We start from the raw sequence: 22,593 nt of genomic DNA on the forward strand, positions 1-22,593 counted from the left end.
GAACATCAATCCATAGAGAGACTGGCAGCTACCTCTGTGTGGGCATAAACACATACAGTGAGCTCCATATGTATTTGGACAGCAATGCATTGTTTGATGTTTCACCTCCATACTCATCACTTTGGCTGTGAAATGACACAGTGGCTATGAAATCAAGAGCAGAGTGTTGGACATTTTCAGCCATGTTGAATGAACTTTTAAAGAACTACAGCTGTTTATCTGTAGTAGTATTGTGTTACTATTTGGGCAGATTAAGACTTTACTCAATGAAGCAGGCATTTTGCATATGTAGTGACATTCTTAATGCTCAAAGAGTTCTACAAATGAGGATTCAGCTGTGATTGTACTGGGAGGCTGTATTAAGTGTCAGTAGTCTTATGGGTAAGACAACAGTCGCCTGCTCAGTGGCCTAAAGTACTGTAGAAGCAGCTCCCAGGTATGAATGTCTATGAATCACTGTGAAGCAGGGCATTAAATAAGAGCATATATGTTCAGCAAACATTTCCTGTTTCCTTGGTAAATGAAATTTAAAGAAGTAACTTATGGTATGAAGGGTTTTTTTTTGTTGTTTTTGTTGTTTTGTTTGCTTTTGTTTTCTTACCACTGCGCAATCACCAGTAACAAGTCAGTCAGTGAGAGGTAAGTTATGATTTGATTTGATTTGATTTGATTTGATTTGATTTGATTTGATTTGATTTGATGCATGGACTACCAGCTGGGTGATGTTTACCTCATCAGGACAATTCAATGTAAGATAAGATCTTTTACAGAAAAGTATACTATATATTCGACAATACATTCCGGTAATTGTTTAAATTTTCCAGCACTAATTGTATTGTCCTGTGGGGTGAACCCCATATATATGATACATATTTTTAGATATTAGAGTATATACAGTGGGAATGTAGGGAGACAGACAGTGAAGGGGAGACACAGGAGTTTTTTGATTTGAAGCAAGGCTGTGGGGATACATGTGTGTCTAGATTCAGGACACTTAACCAATCAACCTGACCAAAAAAAATTATTGTAAATAATATCTGGAAAAGAAAATTGTGGTTGTGGTGGTACAGTCTCTGTGTGTGTGTGTGTGTGTGTGTGTGTGTGTGTGTGTGTGTGTGTGTGTGTGTGTGTGTGTGTGTGTGTATGTGTGTGTGTGTGTGTGTGTGTGTGTGTGTATGTGGTTGTTTGTGCGTGCAGTCTGGTGAGGAAAGGGGGAGTCTTGATGAATCACCGTATACCCACCTCCTCAGAAACGACTACACTATTGACTATCGCAACAGTGTCCCAATAAACAAACACACACACACACATACACATACACACACACACAGTTGTGTCCCCTGTAGAGAATACGATGACTGCTGTACCCTACTGCACTGTACTAGTGTATTGCATTACAAGCCCACTGTTGCCATTGTAGTGCAATAAAACACCATCCTCTGTCTCTTTCTCTGTGTGTATGTGTGTATGTTTGTGTGTGTGAGTGTGTGTATCCTAGCTTTCCATCCTAACTAGTTTCAAAAGCCAAACATACTGTAGGAAACATCTCATTGTGTTATCACAGAAACCAAAGTTACGTTTTCCTTTGTTTCTCATCTTAAATTGACCAAGCTGTCTTATCTTCATTTGACGTCCTAACTGCTGTGATCCAGTAATAATACCTGTAGGCAGATTTCAAATGTTTGTCTGAGTCCGTTTGTTGCCTATATTCTTTGTTAAAGATGATACAGCACTGTTTAAGAGGGCATGTCACACTGATACTGTATCTTAATCAATGAGAACTGTATCAACTTAAAACAATGTTGGAGCGTTGCATTTATTCACCCCAGTGAGCTGATTTGTTGCAGCGGTGGTTTTCTCTCTGAACAGATTAGCCAGCTGTCTAACATTAGCTGTTGTAACCACTATCTGCAATGGAAATCCCAGATACAGATGTGAAAATATGTCTGACAATCTTAGCACTGGCAAAGATTTAAATGTTATTTGCAAGCTTGGGGAGCAGCTTTACTGGAAATTTAGCGAGAAATGTCTGAGCACAGTTAACAAGCGTGGGGGTGGATGTTTAGCCCTGCTGAAATTAAAATTCAGATTTTACAAATGGCCCTGGTTATGCATGCAGGTCTACTTGCTGTAGTTGGACATATTTAGAAATGACTTATTTTGAGTATGAGCTAGTTAGCACCACATGGCAGTGCTGTGGGATACATCGCGCTAATCAAAGTTTCCCATCTCATATGTACATTTGTGATTATAGGAGAAATTATGATATTGTTGTTTGCTTGCTTTAAATGCATGGCAAACAACGAAAAGAGGTTAGAAAAGTGATGTTTTATTCCACTATGAAGGATGTTTTTTTTTCACTTAACACATATTCAACTAAAGATGAAAAACATTCACTCCAAGTTGGATAAATACGGAAAGTTATGCCAATTTAGCAGCACACACACGCACACACATGCACACACACGCACACACACGCACACACACACACACACACACACACACACACACACACACACACACACACACACACACTCACACACAGAGAGAGAGAGACAGAATTCATATAAAAACTCTACTGGCTACAGAGGTTAAGCTATTTTATTGTTTCTTTGATTGCACCATACAAGCTCGACATCACAAACACAGATGTCTCTCAGTATTACATGTGAGCATCTTAGTAGTGTTAAATATCCCATTACAAAACATTCTCCCTATAGAAAATATAAAAAAAACACAAAGTACAACCACACATATCAGTAAAACAGAATACTGAGAAAATGGAGAACAATAATGGAAGAGTAACACAGAGCGGAGCATGATTATTTGGCAGCGACTGTCTAACTTGCCAGGGTTTGATCCACTGGGAGAGACAGACGAGGCATTTGGCACTGTCATTGGTCCACAACAGGTCGCAGTGAGGCTATTGCCAGGTGGCAGAGGAAAACATACATTGCACTGTGACAAGTAAACAAGCCTATGCTATTCCCAGGGAGAAGGCAGTGGGATGAAGGACCCTACTGTGCCTGTTTTACCCTGTTTTCTGCTTGTCCATGCCCATTAATTTGTTCAACAAAGAAAATGAAGAGCTCGACTCAAGATTCATAAGAAAAACACTGAACCACACTCGTCTCTGCATATGAGCTAATGCAGACTGTCTCATGAATGATCAACCTAATGGCACTAACGAGTAAACAATCTTGAGTGTACAGGCTTTGTGAAAAGGACTCAAAACCGCACGTTAGAATGAGGTGTTATTGATCCACATGTTGCTTGTTTGGAAACAAGTTTGGAAAGCATCAACTGCAAGTGAATACATATATGATAATCATAAATTCCCTGGCAAATATATAAAAAGCAGAAGGGGTGTAAGTGATACAAAAAAGAAAATTCAATTGCAATCAATTGCTTTGGAATTTCTTTCCCACAAAGAGTGTTTACAGTACTGCAGCATCCAAAAAAAGAAAAAAACAACAACAACATAACATTCAAGCATGACTGACATTTTCATTGCTTTTCTTTGGGAGTGATAGCAATGGCGTGAGCATTACCATTTCTGAGAACCACCTGTGGAGGACCCCATCCCATTAACGCACCGGCAAAGGCTCCACGCTGGGTGTCCGACAGTGTCCAGTGTGGCTTTTTATTAAAGCGTGGGGACGCATGGAGCTGGGCGGGTGGTCTGCTCATCGCTGTATATGGATTACCTAACAGAGGGCGTGGTCATTAGGCGCAAGTGGCCAGGTTTGCTGGGGATAGGGGGCTTGTTGCTGCGGGACGGGGTCTGCGTCTGGGGTGCGGGGCTCTCGGCGCTGAAGGTTTTCATGAGCTGAGCCACCCGGCCGCGCCCCGCGCAGGTCGCCGCGCTCCCGCTGGACCCGGCCTCCTCAGACCCGGCCCTCCGAGACGCTTCCACCACACGGATATCTGAACAAAGAGAGGGAGAGATTTCTTTAGGATCTGAAAACTGAGAATTACTGCTGTAACATATGGGTTAACTGAATAACTGCCTGCCATAGTGAAACCTGCTCAACAGATACTGTTGTTGTGAAAGCAGATGTCCGGCATTTCCAACTCGACAGGATTTCTCCTCCAAAATTCTGTGTTTGCCCCTTCCTTCTCCACTCTTTTCTACCTTATTTTTTTTCTCTTCTCCTTTTCATCCCCCTCCCTCTATCCCACTCTGGCTGCAGCAGAACAGAGGTCATCCTCAGTGGAAGTGTAGCAGGGACACAGCTGGGTGTAGTTGGTGTGTGTGTGTGTGTGTGTGTATGTGTGTGTGTGCTTGCCGAGGCACTGTGTTTGGAAGAGGGTGTAATTGAGGGAGGAATGGATGGAACAGGAGTAACAGGGGGGAGGGGGGGGAGTGGAGGGAGGAGGGGTGGGGGGGGGCCACAGGGACAGCAATGGAGAGCAGACAGACGCTGCTCAGACACCAGAAGGCTTGAGGAGCCACATATTTTTAGCGTCATCCCCGGGGGACAGAGATATGTGAGAGCGCCCGCGTGCGTACACACACACACGCACAAACACACACACACACACACACACAAATGCACACACACACACACACACACACACACACACACACACACACAGTGAAAACATGCACAAGCATAGACACGTTTTCTAACAGTTGAATTTCAAAAGACACACAGATTCTCACATTACATTCAGGTCCATGCATGCACACGCACACACACACACACACACACACACACACACACACACACAAACAGACAAACACACACCCTCGCACACAGCCCTCCTGCTCACGGATTCAGTCACGCATGCAGCCGTCTCTGACTAACACCACAGCATAGTACAGAGTCACACACAGAGGTAGGGTACAGCCAAAACCGCACAGGCACTCCTGGGGCCAGGAAACCTTTAAAGCTCTTGATGTCTTGCAGGCATGAAAGAGAGCGGCCTAAAGTAGCCTTTAAGGTTGTGTTATTGTTTATTGTTGTTTACTCTCCTTTTTCTCTTTGCCCTCTCTCGCTCACCCCTTTCCCTGTGGCTCTAACACCTCCTTCCACCTTCCTCTTCATCTTCCTCTCCCCCTCTCTCGCCCTGCCTTCCTCTGCCCCCTGACCCGCAGTTCCTGTGTTAATGTCCTCTTGCCGCGCTGCGTGGGCTTGCCTCTGATTGTCTCGTTGTGTTGTGCGGTCACCACGGAAACCTTGGATAGGCTCCAGCAATTGAGGCAGACACACATTCAAGCACGCAGTGAGCACACATACACACACACACACACACACACACACACAAACACTCACAAACACAGAGTCATAGGCACATACACACTCATGGTCAGAGAGTTTTTTGAGCTCAGAGCCTTGGTGCTGGTCTGAGTGGAATGCTTAATACCCAGAGAGAGAGAGAGAGAGAGAGAGAGAGAGAGAGAGCATTGGTGTTAGTGTGTTAGTGTATAACAGTACAACACTGTTGCACAAAGACTGTGATAAAGCGATAACGACAAATAATATTTTTCTTTTTGGATTATTTCCTACATAAAAAAAAATGCATCACATAAAGCAAAAACATGATATCTATCAATAGGTATAGCTACATCCTGACCAACCTGTCATAACACACCCAAAAATGTTCACACCATTCTGCCTGAAACTCAACCTCAAAGATCAGTTGATGGACTCTCACTGAGCAGAAACAGCGTGGAAATACGTCATCGGAGTTAGCTGTGAACCCCCCCCCCCTTATTACAATAAATGATTATATCTGCATTAAATCACTTGTGAAGATGGTGAATCTCCAATTGAGCTTTCGGACGCCTCTCTTCACATCTCAGTCCAGCTCATAAATGTACAGGGGAGGACAAAGAGATGGGGCGGGGCACAGTGTCACTGACCAGGCTAGCACCAAAATTAAAGACCAATCTATCTCTTTAAAGACCTCCTCGTCTCTGGCAGAAAGAGCGGAGGAGGGGGGGCAGAAGTGGGGCAGAGGGCAGAATTCCGGAGCAGCACGTCTGTGGACTGAAGGGCAGGGAGGAGGGGAGGTGTGTGTGTGTGTGTGTGTGTGGGGTGAGGTGGGGGGGATCATGTGTGGGGGCTGGGGCCCCTGTCACTTATCAGCTCTGGCCGAGCGTCGCCCAGGGCCAGAGTCGGGAAGCAGCACTGGAATGTGTGTCCTTCCCTCTGAAGGTGAAGAGAGGAGAGGAAAGGCAACGGAAAGAGAGGGGTTTATACACACACACACACACACACACACACACACACACACACTGACACACACATACATGCTGCCAGCTGTTGGAGATTGATACACTTTCATGCCCACATACATATGCGCACATCATATGCACACTTTCCCCAACAGACTGCCCCCGAAATCCAACCAGCACACACACACACACGCACGCACGCGCGCACACACGCACGCACAGACATATTCCGGCATCCCCCAGGTTCACTTCTCACAGATCCTCTCACACTTACTCCACACGCATCCCTTACCATTCGTAAGATTATCCATAATTATGCCATTCTCTTTCAATTTTATGCAGATGATGCATAACTTACATAGCAGCAACACCTGCTAATATAACAAAGCTAAACTGTGTTTTAGACAACCAAAGATGGATGACAGGCAACTTTGTTCTCCTCAGTGCAGACAAAAATGAAATGCTCCTTCTAGCCCCTAACCTGCAGAGAACTCACTTATCAGACGTCTCTCCTAATTTCACACACAGTTACTCTAAAGGATTCTGTAAAATGTCTTGGTGTTATCTTTGATCCAGACCTTTGACAATTACATCAAGGCAATATCCAGAACAACATACTTTCACTTTAGAGAGTATCTTCAGTCATGTCCTCTCTGTTACTGAACTAAAAAAATGACCTGATTCATGCATTTGTTTTTCAAGAGTCAATGACTGTCATGCACTGCTCTCTACCAACCCCACACTTAGAAACATCCAGCTTATTCAAAACTCAGCAGCCTGAGAACTCATGAACTACAATACGTGAACACATGCCAAGTTTTAGTGTATCTTCACTGGCTATCTATAAATGCACATATTGATTATTAAGTCTTCTAATCTTCTACATCAAAGGCATTACGTGGCCTTGCACCTTATTCCAGTATATCACCAATTTACTTATTTCCTAGAAGCCTAGCCATACTCTCTGCTCACAGGATGCAGGACTGCTTGTAATTACCCACATGCAAAAGAAAACAGCTGAGACATGAGCCTTATCCTATAGGGCCTCCTCCCTTTGGAGCACGTTTCCTGCCATTGTCAGGGAATAAGACACTCTGTCAGTAGTTTTTTGTCCCAAGTCAAGACCCATTTATTCAGCACTGTGTACAACCCACCTCACCTCCCACCTCACCAGCCGTTCCTCTCCCTCTGCCTGCTTTCCTGCAGTCTGTTATTTGCTTACTTCTCCAGCGGACCGCCCTGGTGTTGCAAATGCAAAATGCAAACTCACAAATGTGTGTGTGGGTATATATACACATACACACACACACACACACACGCACACCCACACACACACACACACACGCATCCACAAATAGGCTTATTACTTGATAGTCTAACAAGGGGAGAGGAACTCCTCAGTTAAATCAACGCAGAAATCCCCCTTAAAACATAATCTGAATATGTTGATCTAATGATACTGGACAGCTCAATCAATATCTGTGAACATGAGTAAATCTCTCCCAAAGCGAGAAACAAGAGAACGGAGACTCTAATCTGTGATATCATCAGAACACAATACCTTGTGCTACTTCAATGACATTGGATTAATGAATTGGCTTTGTGGACAAGTCAGAATTAGTTTCATTATAATGCTAAATTCAATAAATCAGAACATGTGACTATGTCCCTTTAATATCACAGATACCGTTACTGTGTTGATTCTCCCGCTCACAGCTAAGGGAGGACTTCCAGGATTTGTCTCTTGATGACATTATTAAGAGAGTGTTGCCTCTGTTGTGTCTAGTTTTTGGAGAGATTTGCCTGTTTTCAGAAATCTAGGGGTGATTTTCCATTCAACTATCTTTAACAAGTATCAGAAAACATGCAGGCAAATAAATGCACATGCACACAACCTGGCAGAACTGTCTGTCGGTGTGTGATCTTATTAGGAGCATCCAGCAAGTGTCACAGTGCATTTGTCTGAAGGAGGTGATGCACACATAGACAAAATTTCCCTCAGCTGATATTAAGTTGGCAATTGCACCGTTGTATTTAGTTCTAAAACTATCACACTAAATATCCAACCTGAGGGTGTAGACGCTCCAGTATTTCTTGCATTACTCTTGAACTACACTAACTATGCAAGTTGTTGATCCAGCCAACTTCTCAAGATCAGATGGAAAATTATGATGAAAAAGTAAAATCTGATGTTTTTCTTTCCAGCTTATTTGCAATAGCCCAATTGGACCAGTCTATTTAAAAATCTTTGCTTAATCAGTTCCAATTGAGCTGGCCCACAACACAAGATCAGGGTGATAATCCTGTGTGTTTTTAAAAAAAAAAATTAAGCAGTTTATTTGTTGTATCCTAGAAAACTCAACTAGGCTTGCAACTAAATGCTTTATCAGAGTAAGAAACCTGCAAATTTTGTAGTGTTTTTTTCCTGCATGAAGTGTATCTGGATCAACGCAAACCTCCTCACTTCATTGTAGATTCAGCATTTTTCCAGCAGAGGGACCTGGTGGAGATGAGGTTTTCTATCCACCTACTCTAGTGGAGGATTTCCTACAGTATCCTTGTTTTCCACTGGATGGTGCTAACTCCTCCCTTGCATCTGTCTTTCTGCATAACTGGGTCACTGTATGGTGAATGAGTATGTGGGCAATTCATGAAATTGGGTACTCAGTTCAGCCAGGGAGTCTGGGGAGCACCATATCATGGTGCAAGGGTAATTTGTGTAAGATTCACTGACAGCACCATTCATCTCAAGGTAAAGCCTTAGATACCCGTTAATCAGAAAGGCTTTAGAGGAGCCTAAAATAATCTGCACTATTTACACAGCAAACATGTGCATGGTCAAAGATAGAGATAAGAGAGTGGGAGTAGGACAATCCAGACAAAAGACACAAAAACCACTGATACAAGCATCCTAGAGGTTTGTGAAAACTGAGGGAAAGGTGGTGATAAATTGGTAAGCAGAGGGACAAATTATATTAGAGAGTCTGCTTCATAACAAGATAAAAAAGCTGTTCATTTTGGTCAGGGGTAAACTCCAATCTGTACACTGGGGAAGCCGCCACCTCTAGATTCATCTTCTGCTTGATTTTCTCTTCCTTCATGGCCTTCATGCCACTGCACTTGATTAACCTTTGTTCCATTTTAAATGTAATGCTTGTGAGGGATGCAATTAATTGGCTAGTTTCACTGCCATTCTCCCCTTATGACTTTTAGTATTACAAAGTTACCAATTCTTACCATTTAGTGTCAGTTTAATGACAGCAAAGACAACCTAATACATGACGAAGAAGATGATTAGATTTTGTTCAACGATGATTTAAAAATACATGGTTTGGATGGAAATCTAGTAGCAGCGGAACAGGGTGTGGCATTATTTCTCACTTAGCCCTGCTTCTCTTTGTGTATAAACATTGTATGCATTAAATCTGAAATGTACAGTCTATTTTAATATGCTGCTGGATCTAGTATTTAAGAATTGTCTAAGGTGAAGTTGGGGTAAAATGTGGAGTGCTATATTTTTGCTATATTTAATCTCCATAAAACTATCTGATGATGTCAGGCTAACCATTTCATGTAGAGTGAATGCAGAGTGCCATTAAAGTATAGCTTTGGTGTAGGGCGTATTTGATAATCCTGCCAAATAACTGAATAGGGAAAAAAACATAAATTTCAAGTGAGTTTAATGTTTTCCGTCACCAACAATATTAATACTAGGATAAATAAATCCTAAGTATCCCTTGATATTGCTACTGAAGGACTGGCGTTTCCATTTTATGTCAACTCAGCCCTTCAGGATCAGACTTGATCTGGCTAACCGACTATGCACCACAAGTGACCAAATCAGTTTCACATGGCTGATATTTTCTACTGACCAATGAGCTTTAGTTGCCGATCTACAATGTTTATTCAAATTTTTGTTGCTAACATGTACCCATCCGCAGCGGAGACAATAGAGGAGCTAGCAAACAAGCAGGTGTGCAGGAGCGATGTGGGACCATGACACAAATCCCAGTCACATAAGCTTTTTTCCCCTCAAGGCTGGCCTCTTTTTAGTCTGCCAGTCCATAAAGATTCCAGCGGGCTGAGGCACTATTTGGCAAGCAGACCGGGTTTGGGAAAATAAATCCCTCTCTCTAGCTGCAGCACGCAGAAACCTATCTACTATGAACTTTGTTCAGACTGGTTCTGCTCAACTCTACTCAGCCATTATAACTCTCTGAGAAGTAGCACTGAAACGGGGTTCTCTGGTTGGCTCAGTGGCCTGAGGTGGTTGTCATATAAGCTACTTGCAATATTGTCGGCTCAAATCCAGCTCACAAACTTGTTGTATGTCATCCACCCCTCACTTCTTTCTTCTGTCGCTCTCCACTATGTACTATCTAATATAGAACAAATGTAATAAAAACAATAATCAATATGGCCACAAGCGGCCACTAGTGGGGTCAAAGCCCATGGGCAAATGATTTGACAATGAGAATATAAGCTTGATTCATAATTTTTTAAAGTTCTACATCTCAAAAATAGACAGTGACAGTCCTGCAACTGCAGCTGAAATGGTGCCTGACATATTTTGTAGGCAACCTTGTAAGAGAAATGTAAAAAAAAAAAAGGTTGGCCTGATGGTGGCGCTATGGAGCATCTGTCACACTTTGGGGTCCATCCCAAATATGTATCTGAAGTTTGGTTGCTATAGCATCAAGTGTTTAGGGATTATGCCGAATACCCGAATTTCCCCACAGGGATTAATAAAGTGATATCTTATCTTATCTTATCTTATGCCCCACTTCCTCTGTGTGTGTCTTCCCTCTCAATTGCATATGTGCCCCACGGCCAAACAGTTTTGAATTTTCTAAATTTGAATCTAGGAAGTCCCTATATGCTGTGTGCAAAATTATGATTCGATTGGATCAACTTTTAAGGAGAAATATCAAAAAAATTATTTTGCATAAAATCCAAAATGGCAGAAAAGAAAATCCATATGTATAATGGATCCAAGGAATTTGAGGGGGAAAATATAGATTTTAGACGTTATGGTTCAGTAGTTATTGGCCCAAATGTAAAGTTGCTTGTTATAACGCCCTGTTGCCTGAATAGTGGGGGGGTTTGAAACCTATCCAACAAATGTAATTGCTCTAGGACTTCCGGCCTCTGAGGTACAGATCGTTTTAGGGCAGTAAAAGAAGAAGAAGAAAAAGAAGACAAAGCATCCTAACAAAAACAAAAGGGTTTCAGCCCTACGTGCCTGAACCCCTAATAATATGATAAAAGAAAGAAAGAAATATTCTTGAATAGTCCCCAAATGGCTGAGAAGAGTATGATCTCTCTAATTCAGGGATGTTGTTTAATTGAGTAATAGTATTATGCTTAGTCTCCATTAACTGTGTTCATCCCTGATGGGAAGAGTCTTTGTTAATATGGTTGCTTCTGCGTCTCTCTTGATTAGCCAGCAAGCCAAAGACAGTCAGGATTAGAAAAATAAGCACATCTAACACACCTAGAATAAAACTTTACTTCAGCAGCTGCTATGCATTTGTTTTTCTCTGGGAGACAGCAAATGTTTTATTGAAAAGGATTAATTGATTTTTCGAAGTTGAAGTGTTGTAGTATAAGCATGAAATTATCATTCACCAAATGCATGAAAATGCAAATTGCAGCCTGTGAAATAAGAGTTAAGAAGATTTAAAATGTCATGGTATGTATAAAGTGGGTTAATACATGTTTTCTGGTTGTTTTGTGTTGACACCAGACCCAGAATGCACTCTAACCCATGATGCTCTAGTCGCTCACCTTTGCCACCAAGTGATTCCTGGGGCTTCTGGGGTTCCTGTGGGTTAAGGCTGGCTTTGGTGGCTGATGTTAGTCCACAGTCTATTTTGGCAGTGCTGCTGGCAACAGGGGATGGTGTGGCAGTGGCCAGCCTCAGATTTGCAAGACTGGGTCTTATGTTGGCGGAGCCTGGTCCCGCATTTGCAGAAGCTGGTCTCACGTTGATGGGGCTAGTTCTCATGGGAGGTCTATAGCAGATGGAGGGCTGGGGAACCGACTTCTCCTCAGTTGCACTGCCTGACTTCAGCTCAGGCTGCAGAGGGAAGAGTGACAAAAGAGGACAGCAAAGAGCGATCAGTGTTGACAGCTAATTCACATACAGTGGAATTACTGTCATGTTTGATTAAATCATTAGATAAATGATTTACCAAATTACAATTCCCAAATGACCACACTATGCCAAAATGAAACACACAGAACTATGACCGCTGCTTAAAAGTTTAAGGGTATGTGGAGGGGAAATTATAAGGCGACTTGAGCATCAAGCTGCCTCACTAATCTCCCTTCCTAATCTTATGCCTTCCTGATCAGCGATCTGATTCTCTCCTCTCTCTTTCGCTCTGCCTGCCTCCCTCCCTCTCTAACACCTTTTTCTCAAATCAACTCGAGAAAGCCTGCAGTAGCACTAGCAACAGGCACAGCTACTGTACATCTGCAGTACCAAACCAGCCCCTACCTGATTTCCAGAAGCAAATCACTCTATCTACAGACAACACATTCAATGAAATAATGAATCGTGGAAAGGGAGGCTTAGGCAGAAATTCTTGGCTGTCAGACCAGCCAAACCTCCTAAGGTGTGGATGTTCATTGCCGCATAAGCATGGGTTGGCCAGAGATGTGTAGGGGCCTGTTAAACGGAGAGTCTGGTATAGATATAAGGAGTGAAAGGGCAGTTTCCTTCTGTGGCAAAGAGGAGGGGCAACGAGAGAACAGAGGAGAGCGCACTCGCCCAAACCTCGGGAGACTATCCCACAATCCCATCCATCTGCGACTGACGCATTCTCTATCTCTGGCGTTTTAATTCCCTGATCAAGTTCATCAACCATCTGTTCTAGGGCAGTCCAGAAATCCTGCCTTGCCTCGGTGATTCAGCTGTTCTCTCAGTACGTGTCACCTGCACACACACACACACACACACACACACACACACACACTTGCACACACACAAACAGAGAGAGAGAGAGAGAGTGAGAGAGAGAGAGAGAGAGAGAGAGAGGGAGAGAGAGAGAGAGAGAGAAAAAGAGAGAAAGCTTACTCCCCAGACAACCCAAGGCTGGAGTGATGATGGAGCCAGTGGGAGGACAGTTCAGTTCAGCTGTTCCCCAGAGAGAGCTACGAGGGGTTGGGCAGCCTAGACAAGCTGGAACATAGAGGGGGAATGCTGGGAGAAAGACGATCTGGAGCGAGGCTGAGAGTGAGGGGACAGCTGGCCTAACCACCATTTCCTGTTACTCAGAGAGGGTGGGACTGCTCTGCGAGACACGTAGACGCAGTGAAGCCACATTTTAAAAGAGCCGGAGCGGAGCGGATGACTGTACTGCTAATGGCATTTTGTTGTATGTGAAGAATGTGTTTTAAAATGAATCGTTCAATCCAGATGACAAACCGCTAGACAATTAATAATCCATTGCTTTGTATCAAACATTGTAAAACACCAACAGTAGTCACATCAGAATACATTTCTGAATGTACACTGAGAGCAGTAAATTGTTTAAAAAAAGCACAAATGGCACTACAGCAACTAGAAGGAGTTGCACAATTCTTCTACAGTGCATTTAAAAACTCACAAATACCTTTTCTGCTGCCAGAGTTGATGAGTGCTCACTCACTGACACCTGTGGGTTTAACAAAGACATTACACAAGTATTACAAGGCCATGTAACCCAAGACCACAGAGCTCAGTGAGTGGACAATTACAGCAGTCAGTTACCGCGACTCACCTGCAGAGGGAGTAAAGTGCTGACTTCCTCACAGTTCCCCTGTTGGTTTGGGAGAAATGGTGCCATGTTAGAAGATACAAACGACACGTCACCCTCCTTCACTTTGAATCAGTTCTGTAACATAACTGGAACTCGCAGGCACTTTAAAAAAACAAATCTCTTGCGTTCAATTCTGGTTTTGGTATGTTCTGTGTATGATTGTAGAGTGCTTTATTAAATACTGCATCATATAAATACAAATCCACAACATCCGTAAACTGGCTGTGACTTCATGATGGCAGGAAAAAAATTAATGAATGCCTGGCCGGGATGCGCCTGTTTACACTGAGCGAGCAGCATGCAGCTTTAGCGTGGAGAATCATCGTGGTCAGGCCAGATGAGACTGTCCACCCAGGCTCACTCTGGCTCAGTGTGTGCAGCGTTACCATGACAACGCAGCAAATCTCTTTTTAAGATAGCGTGAAAAAGGAGGCATCCCCCAACTCCAAAATCAACAGCTCACTCACAGCCAAGCACACACACACACAAACACAAACACACACACACATACACAAAATATCATCATCCTGGAAATGATACGCTTTGAGTGCTTACTTTGATACAAAATATATTCCCCAAAAATAGACCAGATGTGCTTAAAAAGCTAATAAATGATAACTTTCACAAACATTAATGACTTGCAGATAAGAAAAAGTGATTAAAGAGCTAAACAAAATGAAGTGGGGGAGATGTTGGGTATGGGATGGAGAATAGATGAGAGAATGTGGATTGGTTAAAAAGCAAAGGTTAAGGGGAAAAGGGAAGTAAAGGGACTATAAGGGCAGACAAGTGGGTCTGATAGATGATGTTATTTGGATATCACTGCTCTTTGGGGCCACAGATACACACACCAACACACCACACACCTTTAAATTAAGCGGTATTCCAGGTTGTGTTTTAGGAGGGAGGTTCTCCCTCTCAGTCCTGGCAGGTTCTGCGGCTCTTCTGTGTACCAAATTGCTCTTCAAGATACTTTCCTGATGGCTGCAAAACAGAATCAGATGATGCCATGTCTATTTATATTTGCATGTCATATAGATATGTTCTTTATTTTTCACAAAACATGATTTCAAATGATTGCTATATATCCAGTTTTCTGACAGTTTCTTAACCATATTCTTTATTTAATGCTATACCACAATCAATGTTAGAGCAGAAACTGTTATCTGTAATCTTAAGTGTCTGTGGGATAACCCGTTAGATTCAGTCTGTGAACAAGATGCTATGAGTCATTAGCCGATCAGGTGGTAATTAATGATAACAAGTTTATGTAAATTAAATAATAGCTATTGATATACAAACAAGAACGAGTGATAACCAGTAGGTTTAAGGTTATTAATTAGATAATTTTAAGATGAATGATGCAGTTAATTGCCCCAGTAAATTAGCTGTTAGCCACAGCTACAGTATACTATAATAACACTTTAATGGTTGTTGATTTACATATTCAGCAAATCTGTACTATAATTTGAGTGTCTTCATTAAAATTCTCTAACTAGAGGAATTCCTGTTTGTTTAAATGGATATTAGGACTATGTATGTGAATGATAGGCATGTGTTATTGTCAGATTTATGTTGAAGACTATCTTGGGAGTGTTTTGTGAATTTGTGTGGGAATCCATGTGTTTGGTAGCACAATTATTGGGGCTCGTGGGGCAGTTTTTATGTGAATCTATCCCCAGTAAAGTGAATTGCAAACAAACTGCAACTTAAGTCATTAAGGATGACTATAGTCTGATTGTGGATTCCTTCTAAGTAATTAAATTATAACGACAAAGAAGTCAACCATTAGTCTTCTTGATGGTTATCCCTAGTTTTAGCAATTAATTTACCTTAGGCATAAAATAAGTCTCCTAGTTATCTCATCATCATGGAGCAGCATACACCTTAATAGTAGCTGTTCATTTATCTGAGTGATTCAGTGCAATATTAATCTTTTTAATCAATAGTTGTCACTTGTTTTGTCTATCAAAAGTTATTAATGCATGTTACATATTGCTCACTGCCTGTAATTAAATGGGTTGCTGTTTGTTCCACAGTAGAAAAGTGTAATACCATGCGTTGTTCTGAAGGCTCGGCGTCTTCTTTTCCCCAAACCCTGAGCAGATGATTTTGGAGGTCTTCAGCTCGTCCACCTCTCCAATCACAATGACCGCCACGTCTCCATCCCGACCAAGCAGCCAGCTCACATTCTTACTGTTGGCTGCAGGGCACACACACACACACACACACATAATATGAGTTAATCTATGTGTTGAATTATCCAAAGACCATTTACTCAAGGCATGTAACAGGCTCAAGGAACAAAAACTAAAACCGAATGTTGAATACTGTAAACTCTTCTTACACCAGTTATTATGATTTTTCCATTCCCATGTGAGATACCTCATCACAATGCAAATTCTATGTTATGACAACCATGACATGTTTAAGCTGCTTTTGTTTGTCAGTAATGCAAAACAGAATCATAACATCTGCATACAAATTATCAGTTTACTAGTGAGACATAACAATATGCATCATGTTCAGTCAGCAGCCAAATGTTGCTCAGTGTAATCAAAATGTTATACATACTACTTTCTTTTGAGACCTGAGGCATAATCTGTAAACATGACGCCCTGAGTAGGAATCAGTTTTTGTCCTCATATCTCTCATTGGGAACGGTTGCTAACTTCAAGCCTGCTCTGTTTTAGCTCTGGTCATCAACAGGCCCTTTGATGGGTTGAAACCGCTGTGCTGGTTCATAGACAGATATGAGCAACAGATGGTGGGGCCCAAGAAGCACGGTTTAAGACACTGATGTAGGAAACAAGACCCTCATGTGGATGATAAAAACAGAGTGGACAGGTGAGAACCCCGTCCTCCTGCCCCACCCCCTCACACACACACACACACACACACACACACACACACACACACACAAAATGTCACTACCATTGCGCCTATGCCTGGGAACAAAGAGAGACTACTTTATAGAAATAAAGCAGCTGACACAGGCTCAGAGGGTGAGAGTTTGTTGGAAAACAGGATGACATACTTTCATAGTGAACTGGTTTTGCCAGCCAGCCCTGTGGATAGCATTCCAGCAGGGCATAGCAGGATGACTGTGAAAACAAAGCAGTCAGAACATACCTCAGTAAACAGCAATCAGCACAAACTGACAGCTACCACCATGATGCCATTGTCTAGGTGTGGGCGAGACTAATCCTGTCAGGTGACTGGCGAGATTTAACATAAGTTTTACAAATTGTCACCAAGGATTCCCTGACATGTGTTCTTCTTTTACGGCCCACTGTACAATGGGCAGTCATTTCAAATGTAGCTTGTAATAATGTGGCGCACTGTAATTTCAGTGGACTGAAAAATGTTTTCAAAATGAAAGAAGATATTTGTCCATATCCATAGAACAAGCCCAAGGTTACATATCTGGATAGGGTTTGGTCCATAGTGTTACGAGACACTGAGCTGTGCAGTTGGTCTCCCTGCCACATGTGAATGTCACCAGTCTGCCTGGTGAGACGCACACGCACACGCACACACACACACACACACACACACAAAAGCACCGCTGTATAGCCACATACATATACACACTCATTACTCTCAAGTCAACTTAAAGCACAAGCTGAGTTTACCACAGAAAGGTCTCATGATCACACAGGGCTAAAGGCTAAAAGCATGTTGGTAACCGCAGCCTACAGAGACTAGACTTATTTCTATGCATAGAAACAAACCAGCATGTGAGCTCACACGGCAGGCCGTCCAGATACAATCAAACTCTCTCTTTGTTTTTCAAACACATACATTTCCTGCATGCTTCCTGTTTTGCACCCCGTTAATTGTTTGAAGCATTGGCTCTCGATTCACTTCCTATTTTACACAGTAACACTAGACTTGTAACTATCCACCATTTCCTCTGCCCTAGATGAAGCCGGGGTAGAGAATTGTGGCCATGTGACCCAAGCCTGCAGTGTCTATCCTACAGTATGGAGCAGTGTTTCAGTAGGCCGGCGACTCCAAGGGACAGCTGCCTTGGTCATTAATAAGAGATAGAAAGAGTACTGTTCTCTCTCTCTGAATGATGGTTGATAATAAGTGCTTTGTTATTAGCCAAGACGGATCAAATTACTGTGTCAATCAGAATTAATGCACTACAGAAATCTCCAAAATCTCCATCTTAACAAGTCAGTTAGTCTATTATTGAGTCCTAAAATGGCCATTTTCTTAGAACAAGTGAAGAAATCTGCCAATAGGGTTAGATAATTTAACTTGCTTCCAATGCAAATCAACTTGTTTCAGGAATTTTGTAGAATCAAGTGTCATTTTCTTGATAGTAGTGCAGTGATCTGCCTTATTCTGACTTGTTTCAAGATATTGACGCTTATAGTAGAGAATTCCCGAAACAAGTGAAACTTGTGCATTGGAAGCAAGTGGAATAATCTCACCCCATTGGCAGAATTGTTCTCTTGAAGGCTGAATATGAGACTAAATGACTTGTTAAGATGGACGTTTTTCGCAGTTTGCACCATCTGCAAAGTCACATTAGGCCAATTCACCAATTCACCAACCACCGTATCTTTCCGCACCTTGATACTTTGTTGTTTGCCTTGTCATCTAAGAGCCTTTCTGTAGAATGTAAAAATAGAGCAAATTGTATGTCAGTCATTACATCACAGATTTCTCACACAGGGACTCGCTACCAACGGAGAGAAAATGCAGACAGGCAAGATTCTGCAGTAGGCGTCAAACCAGTTTCAGGACAGACTCACAGCCTCCTGAGTTCCTGATTATTTTGTTTGTGGATATCTGTATGTTTATTGTACAGCTCTTCCTCAAAATCAGATCTGCCCAGAGCAGAGACCTCTCCTGACAAGCCCATTTGCCATTCATATTGCTTGTGCAGTTTCCTCTTGGCGGGCAGTTTTGCTTGTCATCTCTATGTTTTCATCTGCCATCTATTCTATTATTATACATCTCTGACCCAGTGAATGTTTTTCTCTCCACTGCTTTAGGTTCTAGGCTTCCAGTCCTTCGTACGACTGAGAACAAAATGATCTAAGTGAGAGCCTGAAAGCAAAACATGCACACACACACACACACACACACACACACACACACACACACACACCCACCCCCGCACACACACTCGCTTCCAAACACTTCACATTGAACATTACAAACAAGAAATATTATACACCATATAACTGCTGTAACGCCTATCATAATAACACTTGTTAAACACTATTATATATACCTGTTATAATAAATTCAGTGCAGGGTTAATAAATCTTACGATGATGCCTGCTTTATTGTGTTTCAGGTCTGTGGCTGGTATTGACGTCTGTCAAATGTCTGATTCACCAATTTAATCAATCAGGTGTAGTGTTTAGGAATTCAAACATAACTAATTCATATTAGTGTAAAGCATAAATTCGTTTCTATCAGTGCCATCAAGGTCTTCTTCCATGTCTCAATCTCTGTAAAATGATGGGCACAGCGATTTAGGGAAGCTAGTTTTGCTTGCCTTTCTGGAAACTTTCCACTTGCCAAATTGAGTTCAGGTAAACCCTGCAACCCAGTGTGTCTCATTTCAACGTGCCCATATTAGTGCGCAAGTGTTGAGGTGACAGGAAACCAAACTCGAGCTACCGCAGCAACAGGATGTCTAGAGGCGTAGGATGTCTGTCACAGCTAAACCACACATGCTTTTGCAGCTCAGCTTCATCCTGGATTGTAACTCTCCATCAACTAATCCACACCAAATTGTGCAAACATCTTGACTGAAAAGGACTGAGGATGAATAGCTTTATAGGGGCCAGATGGCTCTCGGTCAAATACTTTGTTTAAAAGTGTGAGGGATGGTACGGTTGAAAGACTTACGCCAAGTAGCTATATACAGGGAGAAGTAAAGATTTTAAAAAGTGAGGTGGTGGTGATGGGTTGGAGCAGCTTACCTGTCTTTGGCTTTGTTCGCCTGGACTCAGCATTCCCCCCCTCTCTCTCCAGTTTCTCCTCCCGCTCCTTCCAGCGCCGCACCTGCTCCTGGCGCATTTTCAGGAACAGGGTCTTCTTCTGGTCCTCGTTCAGAGCGTTCAGCACATCAGGATCGATGTACATGTCCTTAAGAATCTGCTGCAGCATGTTGGCAGCTGGATGGTGGGTCCGCTAGGTGCCACCTGGCCAAGCTGTGGGGGGGGGGGGGGAGGCGCTGTCCTTCAGCCAACAGCTTCTTGAGGTGGATAGTTGATTTATAGTCCAATGTCATCAGAGGGAGACATTCACAGCTTCTTTATCCATAAAACCACTCTGACTGGCACACATACGTATACACTGATCTTCACGAATCAAGGCAGGCACTCATCCTCACACACACAGACACACAAAGACACATACACTCATGCCCACACACACACGCTCACACACACACACATCACTCACTCACACACACACACACACACATACATACATATAAAATCCAGTTTCCTCTATGAGCTGTACTGATACTCCCTCCTCCCTCCTTAGGCGTCAGTTTCCTTTGGCTGTGGAGGCCATCACCGGAACACTCTACCAAGAAAAAACACAACATAAAAAACTGGAAGTTCCCAAAACATTCCACTTCTCTCTCACATACACAAAGTTGGATTGTCCTATATGTTCGTTCAACCCCTTCTTACATGTAGAAAGTTTCTTTTCCAGTCATTCCTTTTGAAATTCTTTTCCGGTCGGTTATCTTGTTCCTCCCTTTAAGAGTACGGAAGAGCCCAATCCCTCTTTCTAAACTGTCAGTGTACACAGAGAATGGGAGGAGATTCCAAAGGAATGGGACTGTTTCTGTCATCAGTGGCCCACCTCCCTCCTTCTCCTCCAGACACACACACACACACACACACACACACATCCCTTTCCCACCCCCGTTCCTTTTTCCCCCCTCAAACTCCCATGAGATAGCGGCTCCATTTTAACGTTGTCATTTGCTGGTTGTAACAAATCAACAGGGTCACAGCCCAGGACAGCATGAACCAGTTTCTCTAACAAGGGGACTGCAATGGACTCCTCCAATCACAGTGGGTAGTCTAACAATGGCTACCACATAAGCAGCACTTGGAGGGAAAAGAAAGGTTTGTCTGAGACTGGGGAACTATCACACCGGTGGAATACAGATTGGTCTCTGCTAAACACATGGTAGGGCGCAAAGAAAGGCGGATGGAAAAAAAAGGGGGGAAAAGCAAAGGGAGAAAGTGAGTGGTACAGAACAAAGGGGAAGTGTGAGAGAAGGGTAGAATTTGCTAAAGAAGGAAGTACTCACAGTGGGATGTAGACAGCCGCTCCAGAGCAGAGTATGCTAACTAAGCTGGAGAGTCAGAGTGCCTGCTTGTCTTTGTGTGTATGACTGAGCTGATGACATCACAGCATTCCATAAACTCTCTCTCTGTGTCTCTCGCTCGCTCGCTCGCTCTCTCTCTCTCTCTCTCTCTCTCTCTCTCTCTCTCTCTCTCTCTCTCTCTCTCTCTCTCTCGCTCTCTCCCTCCCTCTCTCTCTGTCTATGAGGAACACACAAACACACACAGAGATTATAATTTGTTTAAAAAAAAAAAAAGGAAGAAAGCAATTCAGGAAGCTGAATTCAGACATAACAGAAGTTGTAAAAGAAATAAAATGTTGGAGACAGAGAGAGAGAGATAAAAAAAACAAAACAAAACATAAACCTAAATCTAAACTCTCAGATTCTCCTATTAATAAGATTTGTCCACCAATAAATAAATAAATAAATGAATAAATACATTGATGGTAACTTCTTTGTCTCATCATGTTTTTTTACATCAACAGTTTAATGCCATGTTAACCACTGGATAACACTGAAATTATCAACAGTACTAATTACTATATTTAATATGCATGCACAAACTTTATTCTTAATTCTAAAACCACTTAAGATAGTAAGTTATTTGTATAAATATCAAATCCATTTGTGAAATAGAAATGAGACATTTATATCATTATCTAGACATAGATATACAGTACACACACACACACACACACACACACACACACACACACGCATACCTTTTTTTTATCTTTTAAAAGCTTACTTTTTTTTTTACTGCAATTTTGAATGACAGAGCCCATGATATAATGTGTTATATTATGGCATTAAAACATGAGCTTTAGATACAGTTTGGTGCTATAAAAAGTTTGTCTAGTTTGGCTAGACCTTATATTTTGCCCTACCAAAGCTGGGACAATAAGGCATACATGATATATCCAAATTCTGGGCAACTATTTATAAAATAATCAGGAAGCTCTGTTATGATGTCCATGTGTCTTATAGTGTTTATTGAAGTAGCAATTTATTTTATATTGTCTGTTGGTCACTCTACCACAGTGAAGCCAAAGGCAAATTTCTTTTGTGGGAACAGTTTACCTTAAGTCTAAACTCATACTTCATTTTGTCCATCCATGTCACCTGGCCAACGATAATTCTCCAGCACTGAGTCTTTGCTGTGATTCTACTGGTGTAAAAATACTGTCTGTACACAGCGAGCTCTGAGCCTCATATTTATAAGTAAACAGCATCCTCTAGTGGCCAACAACAAGAAGGTCTAC

General features: G+C 42.3%; 1 protein-coding gene across 4 annotated transcripts; it reads right to left on the reverse strand.

Moving 5' to 3' along the window:
- Nucleotides 1–2,590: 2,590 nt before the first annotated feature.
- LOC139657342 (SH2 domain-containing protein 4A) lies at nt 2,591–21,438 on the reverse strand. 4 transcript variants are annotated; one of them, XM_071535139.1, is made up of 9 exons: nt 20,664–20,786; nt 20,456–20,553; nt 19,944–20,174; nt 16,045–16,192; nt 14,856–14,973; nt 13,951–13,989; nt 13,804–13,845; nt 11,972–12,263; nt 2,591–3,927 (listed from the first exon to the last, which is right to left on the reverse strand). In XM_071535139.1, the coding sequence occupies exons 3-9, from the start codon at nt 20,128–20,130 to the stop codon at nt 3,704–3,706; spliced, it is 1,050 nt and encodes a 349-aa protein (XP_071391240.1). In that variant the 5' UTR covers nt 20,131–20,174; nt 20,456–20,553; nt 20,664–20,786; the 3' UTR covers nt 2,591–3,703. The 4 variants fall into 4 exon arrangements, with proteins under 4 accessions (XP_071391240.1, XP_071391238.1, XP_071391239.1 ...); XM_071535137.1 differs by lacking the exon at nt 20,664–20,786 and adding an exon at nt 21,296–21,438 and having other exon boundaries at nt 19,944–20,553; XM_071535138.1 differs by having other exon boundaries at nt 19,944–20,553.
- Nucleotides 21,439–22,593: the final 1,155 nt, after the last annotated feature.

Source organism: Centroberyx affinis, unplaced genomic scaffold (assembly GCF_046629955.1).
Source record: "Centroberyx affinis isolate AG114_WGS23_722 - 3 ecotype Tasmania unplaced genomic scaffold, CSIRO-AGI_Caff_v1 ptg002669l_1, whole genome shotgun sequence".
NCBI classification, from domain to species: domain Eukaryota; kingdom Metazoa; phylum Chordata; class Actinopteri; order Beryciformes; family Berycidae; genus Centroberyx; species Centroberyx affinis.